The sequence below is a fragment of the Typopeltis vanoorti genome, chromosome 7 (assembly GCF_054136105.1).
Source record: "Typopeltis vanoorti isolate ZY-2024b chromosome 7, IOZ_Tvanoo_1.0, whole genome shotgun sequence".
In the NCBI taxonomy this organism is placed as follows: Eukaryota; Metazoa; Arthropoda; class Arachnida; order Uropygi; family Thelyphonidae; genus Typopeltis; species Typopeltis vanoorti.
The window spans coordinates 137,880,908-137,895,621 of record NC_143555.1 but is presented as its reverse complement, the minus strand read 5'-3'; the positions used below and the strand labels follow the sequence as shown (position 1 = coordinate 137,895,621).

The following is a 14,714-nucleotide window of genomic DNA, read 5'->3' as shown; positions in this document are numbered from 1 at the left end:
TTGAAGTTTGTGATCCATCGATGGGAGGCTGCATACTCGATTGTGGAAGCTATACTGGAGGAATTAGGGGAGACAAGAGATCTGAGGGTGATGATTGATAGAAAACTGAAATTCAGGGAGCATATTGCAAAGGTGGTGAAGGTAACCCAGAGGAGGATTGCAGAAATAAAAGAGTTATCATTCCGTCGTATAAGACCCTGATCAGACCACACTTGGACTATTGTTCTCAAATTTGGTCCCCAGGATTTGAAGGGGATAAATTAACTGTGGAAAGAGTACAGAGGCAGGTAGGTGATTTCAGGACTGTATGATATCAGTTATGAGGAAAATCTGAAGGAATGTGGACTGCAGAGTTTGGTGAATAGAAGAAGGAGAGGTGATATGATCGAGACTTTTAAATTTCTGAGAGGCAGTTACAGGGTGGACATTGGGGAGTTTTTTCACTTGGTGGAACAGTGAGAAGGAGCAATGAAAAGGGCCATCTCTGGAAGTTACGAAAGGAAGCTGTGAGCAAGAGGGTGAGGAGTGGTTTCTTTGTGTGGAGGGTGGTTGAACAGTGGAATGCATTGGCTGAGAGAGTGGAGAGAGCAAGAACAGTCAATGAGTTCAAGGAGTGGTATGATAGACTTTGTGTTTCCTAAGAAGGACCTCCCACAATGAGTCTCTTGACTCCATGGAGGCCTGAATAATAATAATAATAATAATGATTGCTGGCTAAGTGGTTAGCGTATCTGCTCTCTAGCCAAAAGGCTGCGGGTTCGAATCCTGCCGTGGGCATGGATGTTTGTGATTGTCTGTGGAAATATTAGTGGTTGTGGTGGTAGGCAATAGATGGTGCTGGTGTAGATGATGACAGAGATAGAGAGATCTAGAGTAGGTACCCTCCCTCGATGAGTCTTTGGACTGCCTGGAGGTGACAACTAATAATAATAATAATAATAATAATAATAATAATAATAATAATAATAAAACTGTTAATATGATATTTCTCATATTAATGTTGCCTTTTTTTCATCTAGCTATAACCTATAAAATTATAAGATAAATAATTTTTATATTTAAGTGTAGCTATATTGTCTAATTTGTAGAATGAGTGTTATTGTAGGATATTTGAGTGTGGAACCAACTTTTGCAATAATGGTGGACAGAGAGTTGAAGTTCAGAGGGCATATTGCAAAAGTTGGTTCTCTCCAAGTCTCTATACTCATCAATTTCCTGCAATCCGGTATCATCAATATTATTATTACACCCTCCATGGAGTTGGCAGACTCACTGTGGGAAGTTCCTTCAGCTGACAACATATTTATCATATAGCATCTTAAAATCATTAACACTCCTTGCATTAACAACACATTCTGGTAATGCATTCCATATACTGACAATTCTCCATGTAAAAAATCTACTCCTCACATCCTCTCTTCACCACACTTTTACATAATTTCTGGTTTTTCCCCTCTCGCCTTCTACTTCTTTGATAATCCCATCTAGATTAATCCGATAAAATCCTCTCACTAATTTAAATGTTTCTATCATACTTCCCTTCCTCCTATCCATCAAACTCTGCAATCCACATTTTTTCAATCTCTCTCCATAGCTAGCATTCCGAAGTCCGGATATTGCCTTAGTCATTCGCCTGTGGACCCTCTCCAATGTCTCCACATCACATTGAAAACCAGGTGACCAGATATGAGCACAACAGTCCAAGTGTCATCTGACCAGCTCCTTATACACTGACACAACCACTTCCTTATCCTACACGTTAGAGTACTTCTTATCATTGCAGCACTATGATGTGCAGCCTTTGCAACACCAGCAATATTCTCTCTAAACTTCAGTCTACCATTACTTCCAAATCTCTAATCTCATCCACTTCCATTGAACATAGTACACCACCTTACATTTCTGCACTCCAAAATGCAATACTTATTGATATTAAAACTATGACCTCACTCTTTTGTCCAAGTAAAAAGTCTATTCAAATCTTTCTGAAGGGAATTAACATCAGAAGTGCTACTTATAATTCTTCCCAACTTTGCATCATCATCAAATTGAAGATCCCCAGTCAGTCCACATGATATATCGTTTACAAACAAGTTAAACAGCAGTGGCCCAAGAACAGAACCCTGAGGCACTGCTCCATCATACACAACCTGCTGGTATCATTCAGAGAGTCAATCTCTGATCCATATAATCAATATACTATCTATTCTCATCCTCTGCAGCTTGTAAACCGATTTATCATGTGGTAATCTATCAAATGCTTTTGTAAAGTCTAAGAATATCACTGTATATGATTCTCCCTTATCTAACACACTTGTCACCTTATCATAAAATGCAAGTAAATTATTAAAACAGGACCTACTCTTTACAAAACCATGCTGACCATTATTAATATTATTATTATTCAGGCCTCCATGGAGTCAAAAGACTCATCATGGGAGGTCCTTTCTAAGAAACACAAGTCTATCAAGATTCATCGAGGGAGGTCCCTCCTAGGAAACACAAAGTTTATCATACCACTCCTTAAATGTATTGACCGTTCTCGCTCTCACCATTCCATCAGGCAATGCATTCCATGGTTCAACCACCCTCCATGCAGAAACCACTCCTCATCCTCACAGTTTCCTTTCGTAACTTCCATGGATGGCCCCTTGTCACGACTCCTTCCCGCTGTTCAACCAAGCGAAAGAACTTCCCAGTGTCAACCCTGTAACCACCTCTCAACAGTTTATAAACAATGGTTATATTTATAAACAGTGATATGTCCATCAACACAATCCTGTATTCTATTCCTTATCAATCTCACCAAAATCTTGACCCCAACCGCAGTTATACAGACTGGCCTATAGTTGGAGACTTTTGTTTTAGAACGAACCATGCTTGTGGAGTGGTAATATTTAGCTTTCTTTCCACTCCTTAGGAACCCTACTCACTGCAAGGCTTTCATTAAATAACCAGATGGAGGGCATAGTCAACTGTGGTGTGTTGACTATGCCCTCACAGCCTTATTAACATCTAACCCAATCAACACCTGATACATCTCTGATTCTTTCACTACCAATTCTCCTAATACTTGCCTTCCTTCTATTATTGCACTGCATCATTTAAACCAGTATGATATATGCTGATAAAGTGCTCATTCAATAATTCCACTATATCCTTTGCAACTGTTAGTCTACTGCCATGACTATCCACCAATGTTAATCTGCTATAATTATTCTTCCTCTTGCTTGCCATGTAGTGGAAAAATTCCCTTGAGATAACCTTGGCCTGACCAGTCAATCTACTCTCATACTGCACCTTTTTTTTCTTTACCATGCTTGTCACCTTTCTAGTCTGTACTTTACACTCTTCATGGATCCAATCACCACCAACTGTTTTGTACCTCCTCCATAACATTTTCTTTTCCAGCACAGCTTGCTTGATTTCATTGTTCAACCATTTCACTCTTACTCTATTTACTCGCTTAACTCTTGGTATGCAGTCATACATTGCTTTTGTCAGATACTGCTTTATGAGTTTCCATGCTTTGTCAATCTTTTCCGCTCAGCTCACCTACCCAACATACTGATGCTAACTGACTACAGAGCTTCCTATAATCACCTACTTTACACTTCCACATGTATCCATTTTTGGCAGTAACCTTTTCTTGTTTCATCACTTCCCAAATAAATACCTCATGATCACTCTCACCAACTGGCATCGGTGTCAACACTTCATTAACAACTACATATTGTGAAGTTATCACCAAATCCAAAACATTAAAGCTTCTAGTTGCTTCAATCACATGCTGCTTAAGATACTTATCTCTCAGAAATTTCATAAACTCGCTCTCCTTGTTCCCATACACTATCTCCTCCTTCCATTCTATATTCCTGTAATTAAAGTCTCCCATCAGGATCACCTTCCTTTTACATACCCAATTAATTTTCCTAAACATTTTGCAATCAGTATTCTCTGCATTCCCTGGCCTATAACAGCATCTTATCAGATATAGAGGGCGCTAGGGTTGCTGAAGCACGCAGAGGTGGATTTGAGCTGTTGTTAAAAAAAAGTGTTTTTAAATAGGTGTATAGTGTGAATTCCTTTTTGAATTGTGCTCCTTTTTTTTTTTCTCAGTAACACAAGTGTTGTTTAGAGGTTCTGCTTTAGAGTTTCATATTACATATCATGTAATTTTTGAGTTACCAAGAACTCGTGGTCACAGTTGGGAGTATTGGCGGTAGAAGGAAAGATAAGTTATTCGCTATTTGGTATAGATGAATATAGAGTTTATATATATATATTATATATACATTTAGCATTTATATACAGGTATCCCTTGCTTAACGCGGTTTTGCTTAATGCGGAATTTGATTAGCGCACTGAAATTAATTGCGGCAAGAGTTTGATTAATGCGCCTTTAACCCTGCGGAGCTCGCAGCTGATCTGACAGATACATGCAAAATGTTTAATATAAATATTCTTACACAATTCAGTGTATAGCTTGGAGGTCATGAGTAGCTTTGCATTAATATGTTATTAGTGATATTCCACACTGTTTTTTGCTGTCAGTTTGGTTTAACATGTTATGTAAAAGTTTGTGATATTTGACAGGAAATTGTATCTGAGAGACATACCACGACCTCTGATGTCAGTATAGTTTTTTTTTTTTTTTTTGTTCAATAATTTCTAGATTATAACTGAAAATAAATAAACCATCATCTATTACTGAAATAGAGAGCCAAAGGCTTATTTATTATACATGTTCTCTAGGAGATGTGCTTTACATTATGGAAAATACTAAGGAAAGTGATCTGGAGCTTACTCCACCTTTACTACGAGTTGTCCATAAGGTTGCTTATGCTTGCATCCAATGAAACTTTTAGTTTCTATATATTTTGCACGAAACTCTTGTGGTTTCTATATTCGGCTATGAAATAATGTTGGATTCAATATTCACTTAATTTGTACCATCATGTATTATATTTGCAGTGCTTTTTCTTTATAGTTTATTGCTTGTTCCACATGCCAAGGAAGGTTACTTCTTGGCGACTAACAAACTAAAACCTTTTAACTCTAGACCCCCCCCCCCCCCACCAGAATATATGGACTTCCAAAAATCCATAAACAGAATGTGCCATTATGTCCTATTGTAGACCATCCATCAGGTGGCGTCTGTGAGTAAGTTACTATAAACTAGTGCTCCAGCATTTTATTGCTACTCCAAGAGTTTTCCATTCAAATTAAATGCCAAAAGGAAATCTGAACAGCAGGTACCAAGAAGCAGATAACCTCAGCACAAGCTGTAAATACTTTTGGTGCATTAAACTAGTTATATTTTGATCTAAAAATCGGCCATGTACAAGCACCCACTATGCCCACCATACAAAGCAAAGATTGCAGCAACAAAAGCCAATGACGAATAAGCACCCCATGTCTCGCCAGCGTAGCGCCAGTGATTGCTGACAAACCCACAAAGTGTCGCAGCTGCAAAATCGATATCAGCGATAAAAAACCGGTTATAATGTGTGAGTTCTGCCCACTGGTTACATGCTTCCTGCACAAAACTGGATGAAATGCCACACAAGATACATATTGACCTTAACCAACTGCATTTCTGTTCGCTGTGCCTTCTGTCTGTAAAACAGCCGCTGAACTTAGGCAAATGAACAGAAAGCCTCAAACAAAACACATCAGTGTTATGAACGAAACTCTTTCCTCCAAAATACATGCACTAGAAACCAAGCTCGAATCAACTGATAACCAGCGGCGCAATGCAAGTTCACTCCTCACCGCGAATGAACTCTGTGAAATAATCGCATCAATAATGTATGACTCGATGGAGGCCAAAAACAAAAAATTCAATGCCGTCATTTCCAAAAGAAAACAGAAAAGCATTAAAAGAAGACATCATAAAACTAGCTAAAGAATGCGACATCGACTCTAAAAATATCATCAGGTGCCATCGTTTCAGACCCATAAACAAAAGAAAGGACGGAACGAACTTTCTGTGCCTCATAAAAGTGACTTGCGACACGTTGACAAGCACATCAAAATTAATAGCAGCAATCAACAATAAGTTTAAAGACATTTGTCCCCAGTCGCGCATACGTGCTTGACCATATCTATCATTTGCACAAAGGGAACAAGGCATTGATCTTCGAAGACAACTTGCATAAAAACATCAAAAATGGTGACTACAGTTGGATCATCGACTACAGACAAGTTAAATTGGTATAAAAAAAAACAAGAGACGGCACTTGCAGCCACCATGGTGACCAGTATGCAGGTACTGCATACGAAACATGCAGGCCCCCTGCAGTCAAACATATGACTCACAAAATCCTACAAATCCACTTTATCAACATCCATGGCCTAAACTCCAACCTTAATAGTGTCCACTACCACCTACTACCCCCTGCAGTCTACCAAACCCCACCCTCTTTCTGGCAGAAACTTAGATCTCACCTCTCTCCAGCACTATTCATATGAACCTTCCAAATTACACACTCTTTAATTCCTTTCGACCCAAGGGCGGCATCTGTGCATACATCTGCTCTGACATACCTTGCCAGAGAGCACCTAACCTAGAATCACCCAACTTTGATCTTCTCTGGATGAAAATATCCCTACCCAACTCAGTCAAATTCATATGCTAGCTCTACTGCTCCCCAAATACCAATCACTCTAAGCTCTTTAATTTCCTCTCCCTAAAGATTGACTTTCTCCAGTCCCACTTTCCCAACAGTGAAATCATCCTCTTAGGAGATTTTAATGTCCACAATACCAACTGGTTTTCCTCCTCCAGCTGTACGGATCTTACAGGCAGAAATGCTGAAACATTCGCCTTCACTAATGACCTTATACAACTCGTTCAGATGCCAACCAGAATACCTGATAACCTAAACCACTCTTCAAATACCCTAGACCTCTTCCTGACCAATGACCCATCCAAATACACAGTGAATGTAGAGGGCCTGCTAGCAATTCTGACCACAACTTAGTAGGCATTATAACAGTGCCAAGTGGGACAGTGTCCGCAACTTCTAGCCTCATTCCCATGGTAAGACTATTGCTTCTGACCTTCCAACCCAAACACATGCACTGAACTCATAACCAAAGTAATCTTCACTGGCATGGAATCATACATTCCCCACAGTACTCTGATCTGCCATTCCCTAACTAAACCCTGGTTTTCCAAAAGATGCACCAAGGCAGTACAAATAAAAAACCAAACATATCATCGCTGGCAAGAACCCCCATCCTCCTTTAGAGCTAATACCCAAGCCTGAAATAAATGTAAAAAAAAAAAAACAATCAATGCTTCCAAAACAGAGTTCGAAAGAGCAAAAAGCAGGAAATTAGCAACTGGCCCAAATGGCAGCCGAGCATTTTGGTCTCTCGCCAAAGCAATCAGCCATAACTTCTGCCCAACTACCTCCTCTAATTCCCACCTCTATCATATCCAGATGGCTCCATTGCATCATCTCCTACAGAAAAGGTCAATCTCCTGGCCTCACACTTTGCCTCCAATGCACGCATAATCGACAATGGCAAATGTACCATTGTCGATTATGTGAATATTGACAATGCCCACTATATCCTTTTTCCAGAAAGAGATCAGCAAAATATTGTCTAAATTAGACAGAAAAAAAAAGTCTCCTGGCCCTGATGGCATTCCTCCAATTGTCCTGAAGGTTTGCACACCAGAACTGTCTCCTGTCCTATGTCGCTTATATATACACTGTCTTACTCTACTAGTATCTGTCCCACAGCCTGGAAAATGGCCTATGTTCAACCCATTCCCAAAAAGGGCGACAAGTCACTGCCGTCCAACTACCGTCCCCATCTCGCTCACCTCAGTCCAGTCTAAAATAATGGAAAAAATCATCAATTCCCAACTTCTACACTACTTTGAAGCTACCTGTCTAAAAAACGAGCGCCAGTATGGATTCCATCACTGCCGATTGACAGGAGATCTGCTCACATATGTCACCCATCTCTGGTCAAATGCCATGGAGAAGTTTGGCAAATCACAAGCGGTTAGACTTGATATTTCCAAGGCGTTTGACCGGATCTGGCACAAGGGCTTAATAAGCAAACTGCCATGTTTTGTCTATCTCAAAACCTCTGTAATTGGATTGCCAGCTTTCTGTCTGGACGCTCATTATGTGTGGTGGTCGATGGCTCCTTATCCTCTCACCACTCAACTAATGCTGGGGTTCCTCAAGGTTCAAGGTTCCTCACCAGCCTTCTTCCTACTATATATCAATGACCTACTTCAGCTTACCTCCAACCCAATACACAGTTTTGCAGATGACAGCACATTGCACTCCTTCCTTTCTTTTGATAAACCTTACTCCACACAACTCACCTCAACCTACAGAACAGCAACCCGCCACTACCCTCAATTCAGACCTCCAAGCCATCCTCTAAGTCAATTTTAATGCAAATACAACCCAATACTGTCTCATTTCTCATAAAAAGAACCAGTTTCTCCCAGTATTATTTTTGACAATACCCAAATTTCCAGACAATCTGAGATTTCTCTTCTTGGAATTACTCTGTCATCAAGCCTCTCCTGGCATAAACACATAACAACCACTGCATCCTCAGCTTCTAAAAAACTAGGATTTCTCTTTTGCTCAAGACGTTACTTACCCCTGAACAGCTATTAACCTTATACAAATCACAAATCCCCAACCATTGAATACTGCTCCCACATATGGGGTGGAGCACCCAAAAGCTCACTCAAATTGCTCGACTCCATACAGAGGACAGCAATCAGACTTATTAATGACCCATCTCTTACCAACTCACTCCCCCCAGTTTCACACAGGCGATCGGTCTCTGCACTATGTGTCTTCTACAAATATTTCCAAGGAAAATGTTCATCCGAAATAGCATCAATAATTCCCCCACTTAGTTCTAAGCTCATTGGAACATGTGCAGCTGCTGCTCAACATCCCTACACAGTGCACCTTGAAACCCACAGAACAAATTTCTTCTCCTCCTCCTTCGTCCCTGCAACCACTATACTATGGAACAGCCTTCCCCTTGATGTGTTCCCTAGGGAATACAATCTACAGTCATTCAAATCTAATGTGAAGAAGTACCTACTTTCCCAACCCATACACGGTACTAATATATTATAGGTTGATCTACCAACCTCTCGTGTATGGGATCAACATTAAAAAAAAAAAGAAAAAAAGATGGCATCGATTCCCCCACATACAAATTAGCCAAACATTTAGCCAAAGTGCTCACACAATATACTGGCAACACACCTTCACACATAAAAAATTCAGTCCACTTTAAAGCCAGTATAGAAACCTCTCACTCCAACACACTTACATAATGGTCAGTTTTGATGTCTCCTCCTTATTCACCAATGTCCCGCTCAAAGATATTTTGGACCTCATCCAAGCGAAATTTCCTCCCAATATCTCAGACCAATTTCAGTTCACTATGAACTCAGGCTATTTTGTTTGGCAGGAAAAAATTCTATAAACAAATAGAGGGGACAGCCATGGATGCTACACTTTCTCCACCTCTTTATGAAGGCCTTTGAAGCCTTAAACTCAGCTCCACTTAAACCTACTGTTTGGCTACGCTATGTAGATGATGTGTTCACTATTTGGCCGCACTCCACAACTTCTTATCACACTTAAACAATCAATACCTAAGGATCCATTTTACCTTGGAAAAAGAAAATAACAATCTCCCTTTCCTAGACTCGGATTACACTCCAGCCTGATGGATCCTTGGCTTTCTCTGTTTACAGAAAACCTACACATACAGGTAGATACATTCACCAGCAATCACACAACCCTTCTCTCCCAACAATATGAGATTATAAAAACCCTATATAACAGGGCAAAATTAATCAGTTCAGATACCGATGCCCTTACTACTGAACTTAACCATATTCTTAACACCTTTGTAGCGCCAATGGCTACAACCCCCATAAAATATTAAAACCAATTAACCTCAACTCCCCTTCCCCCTCCATACAAGGGACTACTCTAAATCTATCACCATTCCTTATATTCCAGGTACTTCTGAAAAGCTAACAAAAATATGACTTGACAACTTGTTACAAACCATATAGAAAATTGGCATCTCTTATCTGCTCCCCCAAGGACCAGCCACTTTCCCCTAGACTTACCTGGAGTATACCAGGTCCCTTGTAGTTGCAAACTGTTTTACTACGGCCAAACATGCAGGACAGCTAATATCAGGATATCTGAACATAAGGATTATATTCATTTCCACCAATACAGCTACTCAGGACTTGCTGACCATGCTTTAGACCCACCACAAAATATGCTGGAAGAAAGCCACTTTACTACACCACAGCAAGTATAAATATGAGAAATTATTCCTGGAATCAGCCTCAGCTCTAAAAAAATCCCTAAACCTCAACAAATTTGGATGCCTGAGACTTCCCAAATATGGGAAGATTGCATTCAGCATGTTTGTTCAGTGTTAGTGCTTGAGTGCACATATCATTATTTTTATGTTCCCTGAAGATGGTAATGTAACATTACCAAAATATAGGAAGTATTAATTAAATTTTTTTAATTAATATTATACCATACATTGTCTTTCTGTGAAAATTGACAGTTAATAATAATAATAATTTTTGCCTGCCTGGTTGGCCGAGTGTTTACATATCTGCTCTCTAGCCAAAAGGCCACAGGTTCGAATCCCACTATGGGCATGGATGTTTGTAATTGTCTGTGAAAATACTAGTGGTGGTGGTGGGTGGTAGATGCTGTTGGTGTAGATGAGTTGTGGTTCGTTGTATAGTTGGTGGATTGAGTGGTGGAGATAGAGAGTAGGTGCCTTCCCTCGATGAGTCTTTGGACTCCCTGGAGGTGGTATCACATAATATTAATAATAATAATATTGAAATCTAATTTATATGTGAATTCTGTGAATGAAACTAACAGAAATAACCTTTCAAATGTGTTAATGTACTACTGAATAAATGTAACATAAACGCAGGTGTGATTAATGGGTGAGGGTGTTAAATCCAACTCACATAAAATTCAAGTTACATCAAGTTTGTGGAATGTAACCATTACATAAATCAGGGACTGTCTATATAAAAGTCAGGTAATTCAAGTAGTCTATGCTTACAGATGAACAACTTCTTTGACATTTATACTGGGCAATGTGGCAACGTCTGGATTGTCTCCATGTTCTCCTTGAAGAATTATCTGCTGGACGATACGATCAAATAACAACCAGTGTTGAGGACAGGCACCATAATCCACTTAAAGAGAGCACATGAAGTTTACAAGTTAGAATCATGAAACTTCAAAGATTTTTTGATAAATAAAACAAATACTCAATAGATAATAATAATCAAACAAAAATAAATTATTCCAGAAATATATCAAGAATTTTAGTAATCAGTGGAATAATTTTAAATATATTAAAAAAAAAACTTACTTAAAAAAATTGAAATATTGATTCATAATAAAAACTTCATTAAAGTCAGTATTTTTGTAGTGTAAACAGCATCTTCAGAACTAAACTTCAGATTGTATATACCATTAAGAAGTAATCGAACCATTAAGGAGTAAATCAAATCAAGTATATGTTTGTATATAATTTTTAAAGAGTACTGAAGATATTATAGAACAATAATTTTTTATAGCCAAAGAAAGTGAAACTTAAAAAGATCTTAAGTGCTCTGTAAACTTGATGTTTACAGAGCACTTAAGAGATAATAATCTTCAGCATCTGAGTTGCCTGGGTTTGCACTACTTAAAAGACATGGACTATGCCCAGGAGACTGTATATATACCTTTTATTACTGCTTTCAATTAAGATTTAACTGGCCTGACGGCTGTTTCAAACTGCTGATTATCATCAGAGAACTATTAGTTCTATGATGTAAGCCAAGGCAACTTCAGTACCAAGGATTATATTCTCATGACCTCTCTGATAAACTTCGAATTTTTTTAAGTTTCAGTTGGCTATTTAAAAAAATAAAAATCTATAATATTTATTACTTAATTATTCCAGAATGAAACATTTTAGTCACTATATATATATATATATATATATATAAGTGTTGTGTTTCATGAGCAAATGTGAGATGTGCAAAGAGAGACAAAGAATAACAGCAATGAGAAGAAGATGGAATGATTGACACTTGAATGGCAAGATTGGTGTTATAAGTGGCATAAGTACAAATGAAACTGTGAAAAATGTAGAAAACGACTACATGGTAATTGAAAAGATGGTGCACTTATGTGTAGTTTTTCACAGAAAAAAATGTGAGATTGAGTGGTTGGAGAATGCTGGATAGTATGACACAGAAGTGAAAAAAGGAAGAGATGCAAGGGGAGAGAAAGGAGAATATGAAAGGGCAAAAGTGTGAGATTAAGGATTAGATTTTGTATAGTGAATCACTGATAAGAGGAGTACTTGAGGAGAGTGTGGGACTAAATCATGTTTTCCTGGTGCTAAGATTAAGGATGTTAGTGATGCTGTAAGGATGCAGAGAGTGAAAGATATCTTTATTTCAGCTGGTACAAATGATTTAGCAGGTGACAAGTGTTGTATGCAAAACGACATGAAAGAGTTGCTAGTTATGAGAAAAACATGAGTGAGAAAGTAAAAGTTGTAAGTCTTTTGCCATGGTATGATAGTGGTGAGCTGAGAAGGAGAGCTATGATCGCAAATGAGTAAGTGGGTAGATTGATGGAAGAAAGGATTTATATATGGTGGATGTTTTGCATTTGAATGGATATATAGATATATATATATATACTAGGGGGAAGAGACCCCTGGTCCCCACCCCCCGAGTTCCAGACTGATAAGTCGGTTCTCCATTGTTTTGAAACGTCCAACAAATTGTTGTCTCATGAAGGCAAACACATTGTTGGTCATGAAACGTTTCGAATTTTGGCTTATCAGCTTAAGGCGGCTCAAAACAATGAAAAGACAAAAAAACGAGACATAAAAATGTTTCAAATTTCGGCTTATCAGCTTAACCCGGCTCAAAACAATGAAGAGACAAAAAATGTGACATAAAAACATGACATAAAAATTGGTCAAATTTCGGCTTATCTTTTTATATATATAGAGTGGATATATCCATTATGCATATATTTATCTGCACCTCCATAGTGCAATTGGAAGAACAAAGGCCTGTTGTCCCCTTCAAATGGAAAAGGCCTAAGTTCCATTCTCGTCATGACAGGAGGAATCTTTATATGGGTTTTCATCCTGCATACACACAAATTGGCCTTCAGGACACATGCAGTTTACAGAAAAAAAAAAAAAAAAACTAGTAGTGGGGGGAAGTAGATGGCATTGGTGTAGATGATAAAGATGGATGGAAGTGATGGAGATGGAGAGCTGATGCCCTCCCTCAATGAGTCTTTGGACTCCTTGGAAGCGTCACAGAATAATAATAATAAATATCGCTCTAGATAGTTTGTGTTGCAAAATAATTTCTACTTGCCAAAATGAAGGTACAATCATGGGCTCACCATTGCTCCCCCCCCCATAGTTAACTTTTACATAGAAGACTTTGAGCAACAAGCTCTAGATTTAACAAGCCAAAAACCCAGAGTCTGGGCTTTAGGATTGCTGAATATTTTTACCATTTGGTCCCACAGCCATGAAACATTAAATACATTCCTAAGCTACCTGAACAAACAACACAAATGTATTCAATTTACCATTGAGAATGAAAACAATAACTCTTCCTTTTCTAGACACATTTGTAACACGTCTTCTTCCCTCAGGCTGCCTTTCATTCACAGGTCGATTGATAGAGCCTCTGCTACTAATGGCTCACTCAAAAAGTTAAGCAAGCTTGAGCACGGTTAGTAGTTGGAAGGGAACAAATCATTCGATGCTGTTGGCACATTCTCCATCAATGAGTCTTTGGACTCCCTGGAGGTGTCAAATAATAATAATAATAATAACTTACACACACACATACATAGGCCAATACATAGAGAAAAATTCATACCACCATCCAACACAAAAACTAGGGGTCATCAGCACTCTCAAACATAGAGGCCTAATAATTTGCTCCAATGAGCAGGTGCTGAAGGAATATGAAATTGTTAGCCAAATGTTTATAAAAAATGGCTAAAATAACAACAATAAGAAGAAAAAAAAAACAGTTCACAAGATCTTCCACAATAATACTATAAAGAGAAAAAAAGATTAAAGAATGGCATGCATTAGGGAAATATCAGAAAAAATAGATAGAACACTACATAAATACAACATTAAGGTAACTTTCAAACTTCCTGCAAAATTAAAAAGTATATACTCAGCTCATCCAAAGATCCTCTTCTATGCCTTGCCCACCCAGGGATTTACAAAAGTAGGGTCAGTGCACCTGCACCCTGCCCTACATACTGGAAACAGGGCACACCATTCCAATAAGTAAAGACAAACATAAACACCATATTAAATTCCTCCACTATGGCTTAGTGCCTTTCCAGTTGATTCTATGGCACAGAATCAACTGGAAAGGCACTAAGTCCTTTCTGAGTGAAAGAAAATTCAAGGAAGCTTGTGAGATGCTAAAACATCATCCATATCTAAACAAGAATAATGGATTGGTAATTCCAAGAATCTGGAGGATCCATCTGCAACCTATAATATACAGAACACAATGCGAGAACCCCAACACAACATGTTAATATAAGAGGACTATAAAGATGTGTTGATGTAGTTCTGTTATAAAA

The 14,714-nt window shown here is 38.5% G+C and overlaps 1 protein-coding gene across 1 annotated transcript in view; it reads right to left on the bottom strand.

The window, feature by feature from the left end:
* The window catches only part of LOC150105113 (disheveled-associated activator of morphogenesis 2-like), a 575,640-nt gene that overhangs the window by 326,957 nt on the left and 233,969 nt on the right, over nucleotides 1-14,714 (bottom strand). Inside the window, exon 11 of the mRNA XM_090396160.1 lies at nucleotides 11,128-11,263. Within this exon, the coding sequence (XP_090252286.1) occupies nucleotides 11,128-11,263 (136 nt within the window). The remainder of the gene's footprint in view (nucleotides 1-11,127; nucleotides 11,264-14,714) is intronic.